This window comes from Phyllobates terribilis, unplaced genomic scaffold (genome assembly GCF_046119375.1).
Source record: "Phyllobates terribilis strain yellow unplaced genomic scaffold, ASM4611937v1 Scaffold_3__8_contigs__length_932513732, whole genome shotgun sequence".
NCBI classification, from domain to species: domain Eukaryota; kingdom Metazoa; phylum Chordata; class Amphibia; order Anura; family Dendrobatidae; genus Phyllobates; species Phyllobates terribilis.
The window spans coordinates 515711515-515736827 of record NW_027362763.1 but is presented as its reverse complement, the minus strand read 5'-3'; the positions used below and the strand labels follow the sequence as shown (position 1 = coordinate 515736827).

The window sequence follows — 25313 nt, the reverse complement described above, 5'->3', positions numbered from 1 at the left end:
GACAAAATGATGATCAGGTTGGAATCGCTTAACATTCCCTGAAGACTTTGAATACTATCATTTTTCAATTAACTACCCAGTTGAAAATATATGAATATTACTCATAGCTCGTTTTTACACAACTGTCAGCATTTTGCCCTCTTAAATCACGCTGTGTACAGATAGGTGTTTATGGTTTGGCTTGTTATAAGGTGACGCTTGGAGAAAAACTGACTGAGCACTTCATCCAATCCCCTACAAAAGATGCTGTTCTTGAACGGCACCTAGCCAGTGAAATAATTGCTGACAAAAGTGATTGTAACTTCTTTATATTATGTGTCTCTGCAATGTTGCAAACAATTATTATATTTGTATTATGCTGTCCAAGTTTCTGTCTTTTGTCTGTAGCACTGATGTCATGTTGACAGCACTGCAGCCAATCAATGAGCTTAGTGGCTCGTACTATCTCCATTTTTCAGAGAAAAAGGAGCCAAAAGGAGGTCAAAGAATCAGCAATTCTAATTGGCTCATTTTCTGTCTGGTCTAATTGTATCCTTTTTAAATTTAGGGTATGTACATTTAACCACCTAGCTTAGTGATTGGCTGCAGTGCTTGTTGAAGTGACATTAATTCCACAGCCAAACAACAGAGACTGGAACAGCAGCAGAGAGCTGGTGCTGGATGAGTTGAGGCATAAGTAGTACTCAGTTTGCTTCTTTTTCATACAGTAACTATCATAGCACATGGCATAAAGTTTTGTAAAAGAGAACAATTCCTTTAAACAATCAATTGTGCTTCTTGTAGATACTCTGCTTTATGAGAAGTGAGTATGCAGGGCTGCTAAGATCACAGATCACTTGTTCAAACACCACTGCGTTGTGCAGAATGGGCTATGGAATACTCGGGTGCTCGGTCTGAGTAACGAGCCCAATGTAAGTCTATGGGAAACTCGAGCATTTTTCCGGCGGCTCCCCCCGGCGGTCTGCAGAGGGCCTAAAAATTGCTCAAATCGATGAGAACAGTGCTCAGATGACATAGGATCAGCATGGGGAAGACCCTTAGAAGCATTTCTGGGAGAAATAGTGGCAGCTGGGGACCGAGTATGGACACCCGGCCGGTGCCACCATGAGGTTGTGGAAAGCTTCCGCCTCCACGAGCCTACAAGGCAACATTTCAAGTGCAAGAAGCTGCCCAGAAATCTAGCAGTTTAGTATTGCGGCCTGTGAGTGGGTGGTGAGTGGCTGGCTGCATACTTGCGCTTGCATTCCAAGTAACAGGAAACTAAGTAGATGGTGGCCTCTATCATCTTCATGGCCTCACCTCGGCACTATAAACTCTCCTGATGGAGAAGCCAGGGCCCATCGGAGGAGTCTCCGGTTTTTTGGTGGGCCCGTCCAACCCTGCCGAGAAGCAGCCCTCGCTAAGAAAAGTGTGTGGGAAAGTTCCTGGACACTCTATGGCTGCTTTTTTAATGTGGACTGGCTCTGTACTATCCCTGGCCACATTCACCTGTCCACGTGTTTGTGGTTAGGTGGCCCTTCCCAGTAAGTGCACTGGGGAGGGCAGGGGTAATGTTGTGGGACCCACGCTTGGGGAAGGCGGAGATGACACGGGGAGAAATATGACCGTCCCTGCCCACAAGCACTCGTCCACATGTCCATGGTTAGGTTGACTTTCCCAGTAACTGCGTTGTTCAGGGAACGTCTAATGTTGTGGGACGCATGCTCATGTAATGCGAGGACGGCACACCAGGAGAAATAGTGGCAGCTGGGGACCGAGTACTGAGGGATGGCCGCCGCCATCAGGTTGCGGAAAGCTTCCATCTCCACGGGCCTAAAAGGCAACATTTCGAGCGCAAGCGTTCGCGAAATGTGTGAATTTAGTAGTGTGGCCTGTGGGGCGTTGGCTGCGTATTTGCGCTTGCGTTCCACAGACTGGGGTAAGGACAACTGAATGCTTTTGCTACCCCTGCTGATGCTGGCCTGGCAGGTGGTGCAAATGGCATTTTTGGGGTTATCTGCAGAGTCTTTAAAAAATAACCAGACTCCGGAAGACCTGACAGTTGTACTGGCAACTTCCGTCGTGTTGGCGTTACGAGGAACGCTTTCCTGCCTTGTGTCTGCAGCCACCACACTGCTTCTTGCTGCCTGTTGTGGTGCTACGCCTCCCTTCCCCTGTGTGCTGCTGTCCCTGCTCTGCATGTCCCCCTGCCAGGTTGAAACAGTTACTATATCATCCATAACCTTGTCTTCCACTTCCACACACCTGGTTCTCCTCCTGACTTTCTGTTAATTGTGTCTCATCATCATCATCCACCTCTTGCGACAGTAATTGCACTTTACCACCATTGCCTTCGCGTAACCGTGGCTGTTTGAATATTTGGGCATCGCTACACGCGTTGTCCTCTTGATTTGCTTGAAGCTGGCCGGGCGAGAGGCCCGAATCTACAAATGGAAAATTGAACAGCTCTTCTGAGTGTCCAACTGTGGGATCAGTTGTCTCTGGGCACTTGGCATGGTGGGAGGAAGGAGGATCAGGGTGAAGAATATGCAGTCCAGACTCATGGCTACTGTGACTTGACCGTGTGGCAGACAGGGTGGAGGTGGTAGTGGCAAAGTGACTGGAAGAATTATCTGCTACTACTATCCAACCAACAACCTTTTGACACTGCTCTGTGTTCAATAGTGGTGTTCTGTGGTCCCCTAGTAATTAGGACAGGAAGGTTGAGCGACAAGATGTGGGTGTTTGTTGTGGCACAATTTCACCTTGCCCATGGCCACGTTCTCGGCCACTGCCTGCACCATCATCATTACGTCCACTTCCCCATCCCTTGCCACGCACCTTGCCCATTTTTATTTTCCACGCTCATGAGAACTGGCTGATTTTGGAACGCATTTCTATGTGATACGACTGACAGAGAACCACGATTTTAAATAGCAAGCTTGTAATTTACTAATATTATTCTGCACAGAGACCTAGTGTGAATAGCTTTACCGACACACTACAACGGAATGAAAATGGAAGAAATGTATGATTTTTGAACAGTCTTTCTTATAGGTGATATGTCTGACAGAGAACCACCGTTTTAAAAAGCAGGCCTGTAATTTACTAATATTATTCTCCACAGAGACCTAGTGTGAATAGCTTCATCGACACACTGCCACAGAATGGAAAAGGAGGCCAATATTTTCCACGTTTAGTTCAAATTTCTGGATTTTTATCACTGAAATATGGAACAGATCTGGCTTTATTCTGCAGTGAGAACAAGCAAATGGAGACGAAAAATGGTGCACTCTGGATTGCTTCTTAAGCAAATAACCAGGATTAAGATAAAGAAAAAAAATTCCCTGGTCCCTGATCTCTGGGACTATGTCTACAAATATCTGTAATTATTACAGCAGCAGCAGCAGACAGGACGTTCAATGGACCCTCTTGCGCTATGTGCACTGCAGTCACATACACTGCTTGCCTGCCTAACACTGATTATATGCAGCTGGATTAGTCCTTAGAAGGACTGTTAGTTCAGATGGATATATATATATATATATATATATATATATATATATATATATGTTGTGGAATACCTATACTAACAGGACATTCAATGGACCCTCTTGCACTATATGCACTGCAGTCTGCCACATACACTGCCTGCCTGCCTAACTCCTGCTATCAGCACTGAATATATGCAGCTGGATTAGTCCTCAGAAGGACTGTTAGTTCAGATGAATATATATATATGCTGTGGAATACTTATACTAACTATAAACAAGCAAATCTCTCCCTGACACAGAAGCAGCTCTCCCTACTCAGCCTGATTCTGGGGTAGACTGTGATGAGCATGGCGGTGCCAGGTCTTATATAGACCTGATGATGCTGTGCGGCCAGCGAATCACTGTAATCATAGAATCATAGAATGGTAGAGTTGGAAGGGAACTGCTGGGTCATCTGCGACAACCAACATGGCTACGGAATTACAGTGTTTGGCAAGCAATCCCTGCATGTTCATTGGCTCTCTAAAGAGTGCCAAACATGCAGGGAGGGGACCCGAGTACCCTCCCGAAAAACCCGGAAATACTCGCCGAGCACCAAGCTCGTCGAGCACAGTGATGCTTGGCGAGTACTGAGCAGTGGCGCTCATTACTAGCAATTACTTCATCTTATGGTCAGTATGACTAAGCCACATACTAAGTGTATCAGAGTGCAGAATTGTCATTGCTAATTTAATGCAGTGTTTCAACAATTGAATTAGTGACAATTAGGTATGACATTGCAGTTGCGGACCACTACCTATGCCCTAAAACCTACTATGAACTTCATTGCAAATTGAGGTAGCTGGTGTGAGAGCTCCAGAGGGAAAGTAATTCTGGATCCTATGAGTGGTTGCAGGATAATCTTTTACTGGTACTGGAATCTTAAACGAGTAAAAAGAGGAACACTGGTAAAGGTTGTGACCCTTTTGGCTTGTACTAGGAGGAACACTGGTGAAGAACCTTCACGCTTTTACCATGTACGCCTACCTGCCCTGCAACCGCCGGTAGGGAAATAATCTTTAACCCCATCATGACTTCTGCCGTACATGAAAGGCGCCGTTGGAGGCGCATCCCTTCATACCGCCATATGACGTTCCTGTCGACCCACTCGTAGAGCCGGTGAAATCATCAGCGAATGTCAGCTACGTATTTTAGCTGACATTCTGCAGAAATGCCCACGATCGGTGCTAGCACCGATCGCAAGTGTTTAACCCCCTTAATGTCAATAGTGACAGCGACATCGATTGACATAGCAGAGGGAGGGGGCTCCCTTTCTGCTCCAGTGAGCACATTACATTGACCCCTGGCCAAAAGATGGCGGTGGAGTCATCCAGGTGCGCTGCCCCATGCCTCCTCCCTTTGTGCAATTACATGATCTAATGCCCTGCAATCCTGCATTGCAGAATATTAGATCAGCGATCAGGGCAGTGAAAGTTGATGTCTCATGGAAGGACAAGTTAAAAAATGAAAAATAAAGTTTTTAAAAGTTATAAAAATATTAAAAATAGATCACAAAATAAAGAACAAAAAAATGAAAAAAATATGGTACAAATAAATACATATATTAAATGTAAAAACAAAAATAAACAAAGTTTACATATTTGGTATCGCCATTTCTGAAAAAACCCTATCTATAAATATGTCCAGTTAGTTAATCCCTTTAGTGGACACTGTAGAAAAATAAAATAAAAAAAACTGTCAAAAAACATGCTTTTTCATCATACTACTGAACAAAAAGTGGAGTAATAAGTGATCAAAAAGTGGAATGTAAATAAAAATTGTATAGCTGAAAACGTCATCTTGTCCTACAAAAAACAAGCCATCGTACAGCTCCAACAGGGGGAAAATGAAAAAGCTATAGCTCTCAAAATATAGCGATGCAAAAACAATTCTTTTTTCTAAATAATTTGTTTTATTATGTAAAAGCTGCAAAACATAAAAAAGTACACATATTTGGTATCACCATGACCAGAACGAGCCATTCTATCAATCTGTCACACTAGTTAACCCCTTCAGTTGACACAGCAAAAAAAAAAAAGAGCCAAAAAATTATGCTTTTTTATCATACCGTCAAACAAAAAGTATAATAAAACATGATCAAAAAAGTTGCATATAAATATAAATGATTTCGCTCAAAATGTCATCTTTTCCCACAAAAAACAAGTTGCCACACAGCTCCATCAGTAGAGAAAAAAAAGCTATAGCTCTCGGAATATGGAGATGCAAAATCAATTATTTTTTTTTATAAAATTGTTTTTATTCTGTGAAAGTTGGAAAACATAAAAACAAGACATAAATCTGGTATCTCTATAATCGCACCGACCTAAAGAATAAAGCTGTCTAATCACTTATATCGCACGAAAGTCTGGGTAAAAAATAAATACAACCAATTTTTGACCTGCTGTTGATTTTCATTCTGCCTCCCAAAGATCACAGTAAGGTTCGGCTCACATTTATCCTACGGTCTACGCTGAGCGCTTACACCAGGGTTTCCATGTAAGTCTCTGAAATATGTGATTCAGACAGAACCCCCAAAGGAAGTTTCCTTATAATGAGGCAGATGGAAGCACTGGACGCTGTCTGGCTTTTAATCCGTCTTTGTCTGTCTTTTTAAGAATGCATAAAACTGTAGTCGGGCCACAATTTTGTACACCTCTGAAAAGGAGGACACCGCTGAAGAGAGGCCAGACGGAGTCCAGAGTAACTCTGTTGCCTCATTATAATGAATGGATTCCTCAGGGTTTCATCTGAATCCCATCATTTGGAGATTTAGATGGCAACCCCCAATGTAAGTGCTCAGCGTAGAGCACCAGATAAATGTGATCCAAAATTTTATGTAAAGCTGTTAATGTTACTGGTAACACAAAGAATTCTGCGCTACTAAATCAAAATGTTCCCCTCCCTCTTGAGCCTCAGTGTGCTTAAACCACCTTTAAGACAACATGTTTGTCAGTACCGTAGCAATGAGAGCCCACTTAATTTTCGGGATGCATGTCTGCAGAAGCACGAGCTGGGCTTAACGTACAGGCACTACAATGTAAGTGCCCTACAATGTACTGGTCACTACAATGGCAAATTTGCAATTTTAACTCAGCAACATCAATTGTTGTTTGCTTTTGGAAAACACCCTTGGAGTCAAAATCGTTACTACAATTGTATATAAATTAACAGAGGGGTATAATTTCCAAAATGGGGTCATTTGAGAGGGGATTCTGCTCTTCTGGCTCTTAGGAGCTCTGTATATGGGGCCACAAACTATTATAGGAACATTTGTGCTCCTAGAGCCAAATAGCTCTCTGTCCCACCCGAGTCTCGCCATGTGGCTAAGCAGCACTGTACAGCAACATATGGGGTATTACCACGTTCAGCAGAAATTGCTGGTGACTTTTTTTTTATCAATTTCCATGTGTGAAAATGTAAAATCTGGGGCTAAAACAAAGTTTTTGTGATATTATTGTAATTATTTTTTTTCTTCACTGCCTAATGGTATAAGGTACTGTGACACATTTGTGTTGTCAATATGACCACTGCATGCTTAGATGAATTCAATGAGAAGTGTATATTGCAAAATGAGGTCACTTTTGAAGGGTTTCTGCTGTTCTGGCACCTCAGGGGCTCTGCAAATGTGACATGGCACCCACAAACCATTCCAGCAAAATCTTCATTATAATGTGGAGCTCCTTCCCTTCTGAGCTTTGTACTGTGCCTCAAAAGTAGCTTTTGACCACATATGGGGTATTGGAATACACAGGAGAAATTGCCCTGCAAATTGAACTATTTGTTTTCTCCTGTTTACTGTTGTGAAAATGAAAAATTTTGGGCTAAAGCAACAGTTTTGTGGTAAAAATATAATTTTTGTAGTTTCACGGCTCAACGTTTTAAAATTCTATGAAGCACCTGCAGGTTGCTCACCACACCTCTAGATTTGTTCCTTGAGGGGTGTAGTTTTCAAAATGTGGGAACTTGTTGGGGGTTTCTGCTGTTTAAGCACATCAGGGGATCTCCAAACACAACATGGTGCCCACAAACTATTCCATCAAAGTCTGTGCTCAAACACATAGCTCCTTCCTTTCATAGCTCAACAGTGTACACAAACAGTACTTTGGCTTTGCCTTATTTTACAGGTCTTTCCTATTCAAGTGAATGAGACTGAACTGCAATGTCAGACATATCACACTTTTTCTAAAGAAAATTACCCAATTTATGATTATGATCAGGTAATTGGTTCAATATTTTATTAAAAAACAAAAGAAGAAGAGAGAAGATACTCACCCTGACAACTTCTTGGTCCAAGAGCATCTCCAAAATATCCTTCTGCACATTTATTGCAATATTCACCAGTCACTCCTGGTTTACATATACGACATGCGCCTGTTTCACTGTCGCAACAACCTGGGGCTGAAAGGTCGAGGTTGTCATTGCATTGGCATGGCTTGCATGATCCTCCTGGTAGTAATGGTTGACCAAAATATCCATCAATGCACCTAAGGGCATAAAAATACAGTCAAGAAATTCATTATGTATTAGATAGCAAAATAATATTGTACATTACTTCTTCAGTTTAATGGCAAAAGTATTTCAATAATATGTAACTTTGTCATAAAGATATATCTAGTTTCTCAGGGTATTTACTAAATAGACCTAGTTTTGTGATCCATAAATATATTGCTGACTGTCAGAAAGGTCTTGAGAGAATACAAGCAACTATGTTTGGTTAATAATTTATATGTCATTCTTTATGCCTTCTTTGATGCCACCTTTGCTACCTCCACAAGCCATTTAGTTGGGACAACAGCAGATGATTTAATTTAAAAAAATATCAGCCATATTGTATAGGACATTACTGTAATACACTTTTGGAACATAAATAGTGTATCTAGTGAATTGACTGAGCTTTCTAACTATTATAAGGACCATACTATATCTGTGGTACACTGTAGTAAATTGTGCTCTATTAAGTATTTCCAGTTATTTATTATAGAATTAATTTTATAATATATGGTTGGAGGACACTTGATTATTTTAATCTTTAACTTTGTTGGTAAGGTAACTTATGGTTTAAGTATAGCACAATACAAGTTAAGTTTTAGAATAGTTGGCAGTCTTTTTTCCCTTTGTGCAACTGCCCACCCTGGAATCCATTAAATAAAAAAAATCAGTGTATCAGTGGAATAGTCACATAAAGTAGTCTAAGAAAATTCAGAAATCTCCTGATATGTTTGGATATACAGTATTCAATTGATAGGGTCCATGGACAGAATATATGAAAATAGTCATACATCAGACTAAAATTTAATGAATGCACCAAATTCAGCACAATCAAGGAACCATTAAATGTGTTCTTGATTTTCAGCCAATGTTCGTATGGCAGATGTAACAATAAAAAGGATAATGAAATAAGCCTTGGGTAATGGAAGTAATTTACGCTGCTGGACAATGACAAGCCATGTTAGAAGTGGAATAATAGTTTATTACCAATGCGTTTCAGAGTCACTCCGACATTTTCTTCAGGACAACCGCAATAAAAGCTTGGCTTGGCTTCTATTGTGGTTGTCCTGAAGAAGGAGTGGTTGTCCTGAAGACAGAGTTGTAGTGACGCATTGACATTAAACCATTATTCAATTTCTATCACGGCTTGTCATTGTCCAGCAGCACAGATTACTTCCATTACCCAAAGCTTATTTCAGTATCTTCCTTGGAAGCTGCAGCAGTTGGAGTATATGCTAATTTAGTGGCTGTGTCATACGCAACCCTACAAGGTGAGCAAAATTAAGTTTGTTTTCTCCTTTACAACTTAGAAAAGACCCTATTACGCGTTGAATCTTTTTATCTAATAAAAAGGATAATAATGCATGTCAAATTTCCATATTCCTGATTTTTTTGTTCTTATGGCAGATAATTGTCAGAGGTTTCTGCAAGCTACTTATTTACATTTCACCATTGAAAACACTTGCAAACTTGGCTGATCAAGGCATGCACTTTTTAGGAGTGCTGAGATGAATAGCTCTCAAATAAATACTGAAAGTACTTGATCAAGTGGTGTTACACTTATAAATTGTAATAGTCCATAGGCTTGATCTCCTTAAAATAAGTGATTGGCTGCAGTGCTCACAAGCTATTGACATGACCTACTGCCATGTCGACAAAATCCATGAAAGAGCAGCAGAAAGGCAACACTAGAGCGACAAGGATTAAATGATAACGTTAATTTTAAGAAAACCAAATCTTTGGGTTAAGAAAACCAAATCTTTGGATTATTAAGCTTTAAAAATGCAACCTATTTTTAATATTTTATTATTTTATTACCACCATTCTATTAAACAAGCACCCCCATCAACGTATTTTTAGACTTTTAATATATTGAAATCATCATATTATATGGCACTGTCTACTTACAATTGCTCATTTTGCTTTTGTACCCAATTAATTCTTCTGTTTTTCATTAGGTGTATGACATCACGGGATTAAAAACAGACTAGCTGAATCCTTCGAAGCTCTATGCAGAAACAATAAGTCTCTTTTTTCCTGCATGAGTCATCATTAGAACTACAATTCTATTTCACTGCAAAGTCCCTGGTAGTCCAGCTACACCCCCTCAACTCCTAACCCAGCTGCTCCGCTCCCTCCCCTTACCATGTACTTTGCAGTGATGACTCATGCAGGGAAAAGAGACTTTCTCTTTCTACATAGGATTCACCTAGCCTGTTTTTAATCACATGACCTAATAGAAAAGAGAATAATTAATTGGGCAAAAAAACAAAATGAGCAATTGTAAGTACACAGTGCTATATGATATGATGATTGCAACATATTAAGGGGATGAAAACATTGATGGGAGGAGTGCTTCTTTAATTTCCCATTTGAACAAATCTATACTAAACTGTCAAATGTAGATGAAAATAATGATCTTAGCAAAAAAAAATGAAAGATATGTTTTGTGCATGCATGATGATATTCCAAGTGGGGATACAGCGTGTGATGAAAGCCGGCCGGTGGGTGCAGCTCTCTGGCGCCCCCTTTCCTCTCAGGTCAGTCAAGGTACTGCACCTAGAGAAAGTAGTGCCAGGAAGCTGCAACCAGCGCAGGGAACACGGTAGTGTGTTATCCCTTCAACGTCACTAAACCGTAACGTCACTACACAGCACAACTCGCTAGCGCCCTCTTAGCCTCAGGTCAGTCAAGGAACTGCACCTAGGATAAGCGGTCGCCAGGGAGACTGTCCTGTAACCTACTGGGTATCGGGGCCCTCTGTAGTGAGGGCGGTATATATATCTTCCTTGGCCGCGCCAGGAATATACATATCTGAACCTCCGACCGTCACTACCAGCCTTCCCCAATCCCCAGTTGGTATGCTGCCACCAGTCCCTATTTTAGATATACGCCCAGTCCGTGAATGGGCCTATATCGGGTCAGGAACCAACCCTGGGTAGCGTTTTTGGCTTGAGCCGAGCTCACACGGACGTGCGTTCGTTATGCAGAATAAAAGGCAGGCCCACAATTACTTGAGGTAATTGATTATAATAATACACTAGATACACGACATACAACTAAATATACACAGGTATAAGGTCAGGCTAAACTATACAACAATGGAATACAACACACAGAATCACCACAGCATATCAGTTACCGGTTTCTTGATTTTCTTGTGACGCAGGGAGAGGATTCTGCGATCGCAGGCACGGTTCTTTGTTACAGGCTGAGGCCTACCACCGCATGGTCAAACTGCTCCTCCCCTTGGTGGCCTCAGCTGGTGCTCAGATGTTCAGCACACCACTCTTGGGTCAAGACTGACTTGTCTCTTGTCTGTCCTGCTATCTTACCTGCCCCGTCCCGCCCACTGCTGGTGAGGTCAGCTGGCTCAGTCTCCACCCTCAGGTCTAACTTCGATCAGAAGCCCAAATTCTATGGAACCCAATAACTTCTTCTGGGATGGTCTCATGATACCCCCAGGGGTTCCCATGGATTCGGGCCGCCGTAACCGACCTTTTGATATCAATTATGATACCATACGGTCCTCAGGAATGGCTCCGCGCTATATCTTGGCTTCCAGAGCACGTACAAACGTCTACCGCGGAGGCTTGTGTGCGCAATGGCTCCGGGACGCCGTGATATTTTTTTATTGGCCCATCCCACGCAACATGCGTGTACTTTTCATGTTTCTATATCTTATGCCTCCATGCTTGTGACAGACAAAGAAACTAGTCCTATGGGACAAATGGTCAGTTACAGATGGACGAAGCACCCCCCCCTGCTGGCTGTGTTTCCTCTCGAAGTCTTTGAAGCTCCTAGCATTCAAGTGTTAAGTAGGCTTCTTATCTTACAGGAGCCTGGATGGGGGGAAACTATCTAGTTGACGTTTTAACAGAAGGTCCCAAGGGTGGGGGCTGCTGAAGTGTGGCCATCCCTGGATATGATTTATCATTACCAAGATGGCGGCTACAGGTTCATCACACCTCCCCCTATACGAGGGCGCGAGGGGGTAGCACATTCCTGTGTTCCCCCGTGCGTCCTTCTGCACCCTCCCCTTGCCGGGATAACCCGTCAGCGTTACCGTGGTCACGGCCTCTTCTGTGGCGAATGGAGAAGTGGTACTGCTGGAGAGCGAGGCTCCAGCGTAGCAACCTGCCATTCGACCCAGAGACCGTGTGTAACCAGCTGAGGGGGTTGTGGTCCGTCTCCACGGTGAAATGGCTCCCGTACAAGTAGGGCTGCAGACGCTGCAGGGCCCATACAATTGCCAGGCATTCTTTTTCCACCGTGGAGTAAGCCACCTCCCGGGGCAGTAGCTTCCTGCTCAGGTACAAGACAGGATGTTCCTGGCCTGTCGTGTTGACCTGACTTAGCACAGCACCGAGGCCAAAGTCACTGGCGTCGGTCTGTACCACAAACGGCCGGTCGAAGTCGGCAGCTTGCAGTACAGGGGAGCTACTTAGGGCGGCCTTGAGTGCCCCGAAAGCTGTCTCACAGGCGACTGTCCAGTCGACTGCGACGGGCAGCTTCTTCTTGGTGAGGTCCGTCAGGGGCTTGGCCAGGGTGCTATAGTGTGGGACGAACCTCCTATAGTACCCGGCGGTCCCCAAGAAGGACATCACCTGCTTTTTGGTCCTAGGAGTGGGCCAGGAGGCGATGGCATCCACTTTCCCAGGTTCTGGCTTCAGAACCCCCCCGCCTACCCGGTGACCCAGGTAGAGGACCTCACTCATGCCCAGCTGGCACTTTTCCGGCTTGATGGTCAAGCCTGCCCGGTGGATCCGACCGAGCACCTGCCGCAGGTGCTCTAGGTGATCCTCCCAAGTGGGACTGAAGACTGCAATATCGTCCAAGTACGCAGCCGCGTACCCTTCAAGTCCCTCAAGCAGCGTATTGACCATCCGCTGAAAAGTGGCAGGGGCATTCTTCATGCCGAATGGCATCACTGTGGACTCGTACAGTCCAAAAGGGGTGATAAAGGCAGAGCGTTCCCTTGCCGCGGGGGTCAGAGGAATCTGCCAGTACCCCCGGCTCAGATCCATGATGGTCAGGTACTTAGCCCCGGCCATCCGATCGAGCAGGTCATCGATGCGTGGTATGGGGAACGCATCGGTGGCCGTTACAGCGTTGAGCCCCCGGTAGTCCACGCAGAACCGTGTAGTTCGGTCCTTCTTTGGTACGAGGACTACAGGCGAGGCCCACGCGCTGCTGGATGCCTGGATCACCCCCAGCTTCAGCATCTCGTCTATCTCTTGGCGCATGTTTCCCTGCACCTCGAAAGAGACCCGATATGCTGAACGCCGGATCGGCGGGTGATCGCCAGTGTCCACGTCGTGGACAGCCATCTCAGTCCTTCCGGGCAGGCTGCTGAACAGCCCCCGGAAGGGGTGCAGGGTGGTCCCCAGCTGGGACCGTTGGTCCTCCGTGAGCTGGTGGCCAACCCCCACATCCTCGATGGACCCACCCGCCTTGGCTTGGGTGAGCAGATCCAGGAGGGTTTCTACCTCTCCTTCCTCGGGAAGGTTGCACACTGGGTGGGCAGTCGCTTCCCGCTCATGATGAGCCTTCATCATGTTCACGTGGAAGGCCTTCCTCCTTCCACGGGCGTGATCCAGGGTGACCAGATAGGTGACGGCATTGAGTTTCTGGTGCACGAAGTAGGGACCTTCCCAGGCTGCCTGAAGCTTGTTCTGTGGTACGGGGACCAGTACCCACACCTTTTGACCCACCTGGTAGGTCCTCTCACAAGCATTCTGGTCGTACCACCGCTTCTGGTCGGCCTGGGCCTGGGCCATATTGTCCTGCACCAGCTTTGCCAAGGCCATCATCCTGTCCCGGTGGCGCACGACATACTCGATGACCGACACCTCGGGGGTGGCCAAATCCCCTTCCCATGCTTCCTTCACCAGAGCCAGGGGGCCCCGTACCCGTCGCCCGTACAGGAGCTCAAAGGGGGAGAACCCCGTTGAGGCCTGCGGAACCTCCCGGTAAGCAAATAGGAGGTGTGGGAGGTAACGCTCCCAGTCTCTCCCGTGGGAGTCGACCAACATCTTAAGCATCTGCTTTAAGGTGCCATTGAACCGCTCACACAGGCCATTAGTCTGTGGGTGATACGGGCTGGCCACCAGATGTTGCACCTGCATTTGCTTACAGAGGGACTCCATCAGCCGCGACATGAACTGGGTCCCTCGGTCGGTGAGCATTTCCTGGGGGAAACCCACTCTGGAGAAGATCTCCAGTAAGGCGGTAGCCACCTTGTCGGCCCGAATGGACGACAAAGCTACCGCTTCCGGGTACCGGGTGGCATAGTCCACTACCGTGAGTAGGAAGCATTTCCCGGAGTGGCTGGGAGTGGACAGAGGTCCAATAAGATCCACAGCGACCCTCGAGAAAGGCTCTTCGATGATTGGCAGAGTTACCAGTGGGGCTTTGGGGCGCGGCCCCGCCTTCCCCACCCTCTGACAGGTGTCACACGAACGGCAGTAGGCACCCACTGCGGCTCCCATCCCAGGCCAGTAGAAATGCTGAGCTATCCTGGCCTTGGTTTTAGCGATCCCTAGGTGTCCGGCCATCGGAATCTCGTGTGCGATCCGCAACAATTCCGCCCTGAACGGATAGGGTACCACTAACTGTCGGTCCCTGGGCCACGCCTCCGGTGAACCCTGCTGGACCGTTACCCGGTACAGCCGTCCCTGGTCCCAGACCACACGCTCGCAGTCTGACTCCATGGGAGGCTGTGCCGCCTGTTCCTTGAGAGCTTTCAGGCTGTCGTCTGCTTCCAACGCAGCCTGAAATTCCTGACTTGATGTGGCCAGAATCGACGAAACTGCCACATCCTCTGTCAGCCCCTCCGGGCATGTCACCTGGCCGCTGTCTGACCCGGCAGACACTTGGTCAGAAGTGGGGAAGCCGTCGGACCTCTGCAAGGCTCCTTGGGCTCCGGCGCTCCCACTCCTGGTGACAGCGGCTATGACCGCTGTGACCGTGGGTAGTGCCTGCTTCCCCTCTGTTTCTGACCAAGCCGCCCGATCAGGCAGGCTTCCTAGGCCTTTGGACATCTCGGATGTGGGGAACTCCTGCCCTGGGGTCTTACCTGGCGGCTCCTCTCTTGGGACACCCCCACCTCCCATGGCCTGTTCCTCCCCCTGCAGTGGGCCTATACTCAGCAGCCTGGATACCCCTGGGAGCCCTACACTGCCGGTAGCTGCCCCCCTCTCCATCCCTGAGCTTCCCTCTACAGAATCCTGCCCGCCCCCTCCCTCACCGGAGGACAAGAGGTCACGGCACGCCGGCTGAGCACCTCTGCGGGCATCCCCACACTCCCCACCTGCTTTCACTAACCCTGTTTGTGTTGTGTCTGTGCAGGTGTTACCCTCAGGTTTCACTCCCTCCTCCTCAGCAGGACACACACTACATACAACATGGTTGGCATTAGCAGCAGACAAATCAATACACTCTTGGGGGGCCGAACTTGGGGGTTCAGAGGGTACATACTGCGATACTAGACGCCCCAAGTCGGTCCCTAATAAAACATTTGCGGGAATATTTGGCGTTACTCCCACCTCCCGCATCCCCCTTCCGGCACCCCAGTCCAAATACACCATGGCAACGGGAAGTGCCGGCTCCACGCCTCCAACCCCGGAGACGGAAAGAGTCTTTCCTGGTACCAAGTCCTGGGGGGACACCACCTCAGGCCGTACCAGTGTTCGTTCAGCGCCCGTGTCCCGCAGTCCCATGACCGCAGAACGGCCTATGGTGACGGGTTGGATGTTGTCCAGGGACCTACCACCACCCCCTCCCACACACAAAACATTGGGCGCTCTCTGGGACTGGGATGGGGTCTTTTGGCGCTGGGGACACTCAGCCCTAAAGTGTCCTGGTTTGTTGCATAGATGACAACGTCTTACGTCTGGTCCTTGCCTGGAGAGGGCAACAGGGGGATACACCCCTTGTGTTCTAGGGGCCGGGGAAACAGGGGCATGACTGGGCTTACCCCCTCTCCAGGTGCTGCTGGCAGACTTCTTCAGCTCAGGCGCCCTGTTATTGGCATACTCGTCTGCCAGGGCGGCTGTAGCAGAAGCCCCTGTTGGTTTTCGGTCACGGAGGAACTGTCGGAGGTCCTCTGGGCAGTTCCACAAGAACTGCTCCGTGACGAACAGTTCCTGGACCTCCTGGCGGGTAGTAAGCGCTAGACCCGAGGTCCAGTGCTCTGCGGCTCTCAACAGCGCCCGCATATGATCGGTCCAGGTGTCCTTGGGGCCACGCAGCAGGCTCCGGAACTTCTGGCGGTACGACTCGGGAGTGAGGTTGTACTGCCGGATCAGGGCCCGCTTGATGCAGTCGTAGTTCTGTACCTCCCCGGCAGGTAAGTCCCCCAAGGCATCCAGGGACTTACCCCTCAAACGGGGGGTCAGGTATCTGGCCCACTGATCCCGGGCCAGATGGTGCTGAAGACAGGTCCGTTCAAATGCCACCAGAAAGGAGTCCAGGTCCCCATCCTTCTCCAGTAGAGGGAAGTCCTCAGCTCGGACTTTGGACGACTTGGTCTCCTGATGGGTTGGTTGCTCTAGCGGAAGCCCCCGCTGGGCCAGGTCCAGTTGGTGCTGGCGCTCCGCAGCTCGCTCTGCACGCTCCGCAACCTCCCGGCGCTCTGCAGCTTCACGCTCCGCAGCCTCCCGGCGCTCTGCAGCTTCACGCTCCGCAGCCCGCTCCGCAGCCCGCTCCGCAGCCCGCTCTGCACGCTCCTCCTCCGCTGCCTTCTCTGATGCTGCCAGGAGGGTTTTGTAGACGGCATCGCCATGAGACTGGAGACTTGCCATAGCCGCTTGTAAAAGGGCTTGTGATCTGGACAGGCTGGGCTGGGTAGGTGGTGGGCAGCCCACTGCGGGACCGTATACTGGGGACTGGCTCCCTGAGGTGCCCGGGCTGGACTCCTCCTCGCCATGAGTAACAATGTCCTCCCCTCCTGCCACACGGACCGTAGCATTAGCCTCTTGCAGGGTCTTGCTCCTGGTGCCGTCTGCCATCTTGGTAACCGACACCGCTGCAACCCTGAGTTTGCACACACCTTGTTATACTTTTAGCCTGACCGTCTAACGTTGGGCTGACCTTAAGACTCCAGCAGTGGAAGTTACCACTGGCAGTCTTTAGTGCCTGGGAGTAGGGGTCCCACAACACTATTATTCTGCAATCCCACCGCTCTGCCACCAATGTGATGAAAGCCGGCCGGTGGGTGCAGCTCTCTGGCGCCCCCTTTCCTCTCAGGTCAGTCAAGGTACTGCACCTAGAGAAAGTAGTGCCAGGAAGCTGCAACCAGCGCAGGGAACACGGTAGTGTGTTATCCCTTCAACGTCACTAAACCGTAACGTCACTACACAGCACAACTCGCTAGCGCCCTCTTAGCCTCAGGTCAGTCAAGGAACTGCACCTAGGATAAGCGGTCGCCAGGGAGACTGTCCTGTAACCTACTGGGTATCGGGGCCCTCTGTAGTGAGGGCGGTATATATATCTTCCTTGGCCGCGCCAGGAATATACATATCTGAACCTCCGACCGTCACTACCAGCCTTCCCCAATCCCCAGTTGGTATGCTGCCACCAGTCCCTATTTTAGATATACGCCCAGTCCGTGAATGGGCCTATATCGGGTCAGGAACCAACCCTGGGTAGCGTTTTTGGCTTGAGCCGAGCTCACACGGACGTGCGTTCGTTATGCAGAATAAAAGGCAGGCCCACAATTACTTGAGGTAATTGATTATAATAATACACTAGATACACGACATACAACTAAATATACACAGGTATAAGGTCAGGCTAAACTATACAACAATGGAATACAGCACACAGAATCACCACAGCATATCAGTTACCGGTTTCTTGATTTTCTTGTGACGCAGGGAGAGGATTCTGCGATCGCAGGCACGGTTCTTTGTTACAGGCTGAGGCCTACCACCGCATGGTCAAACTGCTCCTCCCCTTGGTGGCCTCAGCTGGTGCTCAGATGTTCAGCACACCACTCTTGGGTCAAGACTGACTTGTCTCTTGTCTGTCCTGCTATCTTACCTGCCCCGTCCCGCCCACTGCTGGTGAGGTCAGCTGGCTCAGTCTCCACCCTCAGGTCTAACTTCGATCAGAAGCCCAAATTCTATGGAACCCAATAACTTCTTCTGGGATGGTCTCATGATACCCCCAGGGGTTCCCATGGATTCGGGCCGCCGTAACCGACCTTTTGATATCAATTATGATACCATACGGTCCTCAGGAATGGCTCCGCGCTATATCTTGGCTTCCAGAGCACGTACAAACGTCTACCGCGGAGGCTTGTGTGCGCAATGGCTCCGGGACGCCGTGATATTTTTTTATTGGCCCATCCCACGCAACATGCGTGTACTTTTCATGTTTCTATATCTTATGCCTCCATGCTTGTGACAGACAAAGAAACTAGTCCTATGGGACAAATGGTCAGTTACAGATGGACGAAGCACCCCCCCCTGCTGGCTGTGTTTCCTCTCGAAGTCTTTGAAGCTCCTAGCATTCAAGTGTTAAGTAGGCTTCTTATCTTACAGGAGCCTGGATGGGGGGAAACTATCTAGTTGACGTTTTAACAGAAGGTCCCAAGGGTGGGGGCTGCTGAAGTGTGGCCATCCCTGGATATGATTTATCATTACCAAGATGGCGGCTACAGGTTCATCACACAGCGGTATGTGGATTTAACCCTATATTAATATGATTGAATAAAAAGAAAAAAATGTTGATGCAGATCACCACTATCCACCAAAGTTCCTCATTGTCTCTACAATGATAAATTCTCTTATACAAAGTACAATGTTCTTTGAGAAACAAGAGATTTTGAATGAAGGTGTTGAATGAGTGTTGGACAATTGCAAAATATCCTAATGTAGAAGCTACTGAGTTGCAGACAGTAAGGATATTAATGTTCCATGATGATAAAGTACAGTAGATTCTGGAACATAATGCCTGAAGCTAAATTCCTAATTAACTCTCTGAAATATCTTGCGTTTTGTTACAGTTGACTGGAAACATAGAACTTTTTAGTAGAAAGCTGGCAGATACCATATATTTTACTGCAATATTTATTAGGCAAATACATATAATGTCCATGAAACTCACAAAAAGGACAAACCAGATAATTTATAACATCTGAATAAATTCTATTTAATGAAAATATATTACATTAGCTAAGGAAGTATAGAAAATTGATAAACTTAGGCAAAAAGTATAATTCTACATACAACTATAGTGCTTTCATATTTGAATATAATGATAGTATTTACAGTATATAACCTAGATGGAATTCCTGAATTATAATGACTGCACTGAACAGATTTCTATGTTGGCTTACCTATAAGCAAAGCATATCTATAATTCTAAAATGATGTACAGTACATGAAATATACGCCTTTATATGGCATTTATTAAAAAAGCACTCTCATGAAGATTTTTTAAATAAATCTGTGTATGTAGTATGGTGTGTATGTGTTAAAACACTCATCTACCAACGTCTTCTCCAGGATACAGCTCCATTTTGCTTCTTTTCTCAGTGACCTCACCGCTCTTCAGACTTTACAGCTCACTCTATACTCTATGCGAGAGTCGGAAGACTCTTTTACATTTTACACCAATAGAACCTCATTCTGACGCACCGTAGGCTTACATTGTAAAAGGCACTTCCGGTTCATGTAAAGCGCAATGTGACCTATAGAGTCTAAGGAGCAATTATATAATTTAAAATAGGAGCACTATGATGCTGGACCAAGGAGAAGACAGAGGTAGGTGAAAATATTACACAGATACAAACTATATTACATTAACATATATACAGACTTATCAAAGAAATTTTCATGGGGTCCCATCTTTAACCCCTTACTGACATCGTCAGTAATAGTACATCCCTGTGCCCTGGGCCTTATGGACCAGCTACGTAGTATTACACATAATGTGATCGCGCCCGCACAGAAACTGTGTGGAGCGATCGCCGCAGGGTGTCAGTTGATTCTCACAGTTGACACCAGGTACCATGAGCCAGGAGCGGTCCCACACCGCTCCCGGCACATTAACCTCTGAAATCCTGCGATCAAAGTCGACTGCAGCATTTCCGGGGCAGGCAGCGGTAACAGCGCCTCTCTTACCTTGTTTCTTGGGTCAAGCGCTGTGTACGCTGGGTCCCAATCATTGCCATTGTGACCCGATGTTGTCATGACGACATCCGGGTCACCAGGCATCAGCAAGTTAGGTAGATCGTGCTCAGCACATGATCTACCTAACTTGTGTCTGCAGGGGCTGACAAGCAGAATAGTATAAGGATGTTGCTGCATCCCTATGCTATACAAGTGATCAGCCTGCAAAAAATGAAAGTCCCAAAAAAATATATATACTTTACCCATAAATAAATAATATTATGAAAAAAAGTAACAAACCAATAAAAGTACAAATATTTGGTATCGCCGCGTCCGGCGACCTGACCTATAAAACTGTCCCACTAATTAACCCCTTTAGTGAACACGGTAAAAAAATAAATAAAAAACAAAGAAAAAATGCTTTATCTTTATACTGCCAAACAAAAATTGGAATAAAACACGATTAAAAAGTCAAATGTAAATAAAAATGGTAAAGCTGAAAACGACACCTTGTCCTGCAATAAACAAGCTTCCATACAGCCCCATCAGCTGAAAAGTAAAAAAGTTATAGCTCTCAGAATAAAGCGATACAAAAAAAATATTTTTTCTGTAAAATAGTTTTTATTGTGTAAAAGCGCCAAAACATAAAAGAACTATATAAATGTGATATCGCTGTAAACGTACTGACTAGTGTTGAGCGAGCATGCTCGACACTGCTCAGTACTCGCCTGAGCATCTCACTACTCGGGATGTTCGGCGAGCACCGAGCATTTTCGGGTTACTTGGACGGGAGCTCGGGTCTCCGCCCTGCACGTTTGGCGCTCTTTACAGAGCCAATGAACATGCAGGGATTGCCAGCCAGTCACTGTAATGCCACAGCCATGTTGGTTGTGGGCATTACAGTGATTGGCTGGCCGCACAGCGTCACCTCTAGTTTTTAAAACCGGGCGCCGCCATCTTGGACACAGTTGCTCCGGATCAGACAGTGTAGGGAGAGTGCTGCTGAGCTAGGGAGAGATTTATACTGCGAAATAGGTAGTGTAGGGTCTCTAAAGCCTGCAAAATCAAACAAACAGTCCTTCTGAGGACTAATATCCATCCCAGATATCAGGCAGGCAGGCAGGCTGTATAGGAGACGCAGTGGTTATACCAACAAACGCTGCATTACAGTCCTGTGTGCTGCCGCTGCTCAAATGGCTAAACTTAACCCCAGGTCTCAGGGGCAAGGAAAAATCCTTTTTTTTCATCTAAATCCTAAAATTGAGTGTGTCTGTGAGTGTTCAGACACAAATATATCTGTTTAAAAGAGTCTGGTTTTGGCCAGATAACTAGAACTGGGGTTTTGCAGTTCCACGGTTCAAATCTCTGTACTATCCACTTTTTTGCCTTTTTTCCATAAAGAAAAAAAAACAGTTTGAGTGTATCACTGACTGTTCAGACACAAATATATCTATTTAAAAAAGTCTGGTATACGCCAGGAAATTAGAACTGTGGTTTTCCTCCTTCACGGTTCAAATCTGGGTGTTATCCACCTTTTTGCCTTTTTTACATAAACAAAAACAGTTTGAGTGTTTCGCTGACTGTTCAGACACAAATATATCTGTTTAAAAGATTCTGGTGTAGGCCAGAGAACTAGAACTGTGGTTTTCCTCTTCCACGGTTCAAATCTGGGTGTAATCCACCATTTTGCCTTTTTTACATAACCAAAAACAGTTTCAGTGTCTCACTGACTGTTCAGACACAAATATATCTGTTTAAAAGATTCTGGTGTAGGCCAGAGAACTAGAACTGTGGTTTTCCTCTTCCACGGTTCAAATCTGGGTGTAATCCACCTTTTTGCCTTTTTTACATAAAAAAACAGTTTCAGTGTCTCGCTGACTGTTCAGACACAAATATTTATGTTTAAAAGATTCTGGTGTAGGCCAGAGAAATAGAACTGTGGTTTTCCTCTTCCACGGTTCAAATCTGGGTGTAATCCACCTTTTTGCCTTTTTTACATAAAAAAAAACAGTTTGAGTGTCTCGCTGACTGTTCAGACATAAATATATCTGTTTAAAAGATTCTGGTGTAGGCCAGAGAACTAGAACTGTGGTTTTCCTCTTCCACGGTTCAAATCTGGGTGTAATCCACCTTTTTGCCTTTTTTACATAAAAAAACTGTTTCAGTGTCTTGCTGACTGTTCAGACACAAATATATCTGTTTAAAAGATTCTGGTGTAGGCCAGAGAAATAGAACTGTGGTTTTCCTCTTCCACAGTTCTAATCTCCTTTTTATTACCCTTTTGCCATTGATAGTGCGAGTGTAAGCTATTTTAATCCATTTACAATGAGCAAGGCGAGTGGCAAGGGACGCGGAACTGGACGTTCTGGTGATGGTGCGTGCAGAGGACGATGCCGTGGCCAAGGTGAAAATGTGTCACAACCAACAGACACATCTTCTCGCTTCCAGTTCTTGACCGAATTACTAGGGAAGCACACAAGAACACCACTATTGTGAACTGATCAGTGTGAACAGGTTATTAATTGGATAGCAGATAATACTTCCAGTCACCTGGGCACCACGTCCTCCGGTCTGTCTTCCACACGGTCAAGTCTTAGTAGCCGTGAGTCTCGATCCGCATACTCCTCCTCACCCTGATGCTCCATCCTCCCATCATGCCGAGTGCTGTCAGACAGCAACTGATCCCACAGTTGGACACTCTGAAGAGCTGTTCACTGGTCCATTTACATATTTGGGCGCCTCACCTGCTCTGCTTGAAGTGGTGGAAGAGGAGATCCCATGTAGCGATGGCCAAATATTTGAACAGCCACAGCCACAGGAAGGCGACGCTGGCAATTTGTCTCAACAGGTGGACGATGACGAGACACAATTGCCACGAAGAGAGGAGGAGGACAGTGGTGCGGAAGAGGAGGAGGTGGTGGATGATCTAGTAACTGACCAAACGTGGCAGGAGGACACGCAGAGCGAGGCCAGCAACAAACAGGGGGAGGGAGGCAGAGTACGCCAACAGGCAGGAAGAAGCAGTGTGGTGGCTGCAGACAGAAGGCGGCAAAAGTTCCCCGTATCAACAACACAAGGGACGTTGCCAGTACAACTGGTAGGTCTTCCAGAATCTGGAATTTTTTTAAAGACTCTGCTGATAACCCCAAAAAGACCATTTGTACCACCTGCCAGGCCAGCATCAGCAGGGGTGACAAAACTACCAGCCTGACCACCACCAGCATGATCAGGCACATGTCAGCAAAGCACCTGACTTTGTGGGGCTAACCCCAGGGTCCACGACCAGTGTCAGTGGGTGTCACCACTGCTTCTTCCGCTATTGTGCGTGTAAGAGAACCCCCTGTTGTGCGTGCTAGGCACTCCCCTGTCCATAATTCATGCAAAGATGCCCCCTCCTCTTAGTCTTCACTTGTTATGGCAGTTTCTCAAGAAACAGCATCAACGTCCACGTCCTACCGCAGCGTTTAATTGTCCATATCCCAGACATTTGAATGAAAGCGCAAATTCGGACACATGGACACGTGCTTGTGGCCAGGGATGGTACATCTCCCTGACAGCACACTGGGTAAACATAGTGGAATCCGGGACCCAGTCTGACCTTGGGACGGAACACATCCTCCCCACACTGAGGATTGCGGGCCCTAGGTCAGTCAGAGTTGCCCCCACAGTGTACAGCTCCTGCGCATCATCCTCCTCCTCATCATCATGTTCAGCCTCCATCTCAGATATCACCACATCAGTTACAAGCTGGAAGCACTGCAGTACTGCCTCAGCCAAGCGGCAACAGGCTGTGCTGAAACTCATAAGCTTAGATGATAAACCTTACACTGCTTGTGAGTTGTGGACAGCTGTGAAAGAGCAGGCAGATCTGTGGCAGAGACCGCTGAACCTACATCCAGGCATGGTCTTGTGTGACAATGGCCGTAACCTGGTGGCGGCTCTGAGGCGAGGCAAGATCACACACGTACCATGCCTGGCTCATGTGCTTAACCTCGTGGTTAAATCGTACCCTGTGTTGCCAGATCTGCTTGTCAAAGTACGCCGCCTGTCAGCTCATTTTCAGAAGTCGGCTACAGCTTCCGCCGCCCTTGCTGTGCTGCAGCAGCGTTTGCAGCTTCCGGCACACCGACTGGTGTGTGATGTCCCCACACATTGGAACTCTACCCTCCACATGTTGCAAAGGATTTGTGAGCAGAAGAGAGCAGTTGTGGAGTACCAGCTGCAGCAAGACCGTCGATATTCAGGTCAGACTCCACACATAAGACCTCAGGAGTGGACCTGGATGTCTGACATATGTACCATCCTGACAAACTTTGAGGAGTCCACCAAGATGGTGAGTGGCGATGGCGCCATCATTAGCGTCAGCATCCCACTTGTCTGTCTTTTTCAACGCTCTCTGCAGAGAATTAAAGAGGAGGCATTGCAGCCAGAGTATGATGAGATGGATCAAGAAGCCGTAGCGGGCGATTACACACAGCCCAGCCTCATCTCATTCCAACGTGCACTGGGGGACAATGAGGGAGAGGAGGAGGATGAGGAAGAACGGGAGCTGGTATCATGCGCTGTAGACGGTAGTACCTGTACAACTGTCATACCGTCGGTTCAGTGTGGGTGCCCTGAGGACAGGGGGGAGGAAGAGGAGGAGAGCATGGTCAGTCGTCATCTTGGTGAGTACACGGAAGTCTTGACTGTTACCAGTCTGGCACGCATGGCTGACTTGATGTTACGCTGCCTTAACCATGACCCTCGCATTGTCAAAATGTTGGGTGACAGTCATTACTGGTTGGTGACACTTTTAGACTCCCGCTACAAGGAGAACTTTCACTGTTATTCCTGAGGTGGAGAGGTCTACAAAAATGGGGCAGTACCAGAAGGCCCTTGCTGCAGAACTGTTAAAAAAAATTCCCATCTGAACACACTAGCGGCAGAGGTCACAGTTCATTGCCCAACCAAGGCGTACAGGCTAGAGAGACGCAACTCTAATCCAGCAGAGGCAGGGGAACACTGTTCTGGGACAGTTTTCTGAGACCCGCCCAGCATACAGGCACTGAGACGTGGGGTACTCTCACAAGGAGTGGAAAGTTTCAAAAGATGGTGAGGGAGTACCTTGCCGACCGTACCAGCATCCTCCGTGATTTCTCTGTGCCTTTAATTATTGGATATCCAAGCTGGACACTGGGAATGAACTCGCTCT

At 46.9% G+C, this 25313-nt stretch overlaps 1 protein-coding gene across 6 annotated transcripts in view; it reads right to left on the bottom strand.

Moving 5' to 3' along the window:
* Positions 1–25313, bottom strand: part of LAMA2 (laminin subunit alpha 2) — a 1447346-nt gene that overhangs the window by 651827 nt on the left and 770206 nt on the right. For all 6 annotated transcript variants that reach the window (XM_073676060.1, XM_073676058.1, XM_073676059.1 and 3 more), the window contains exon 19: positions 7785–7996. In XM_073676060.1, coding sequence (XP_073532161.1) covers positions 7785–7996 — 212 coding nt within the window. The remainder of the gene's footprint in view (positions 1–7784; positions 7997–25313) is intronic.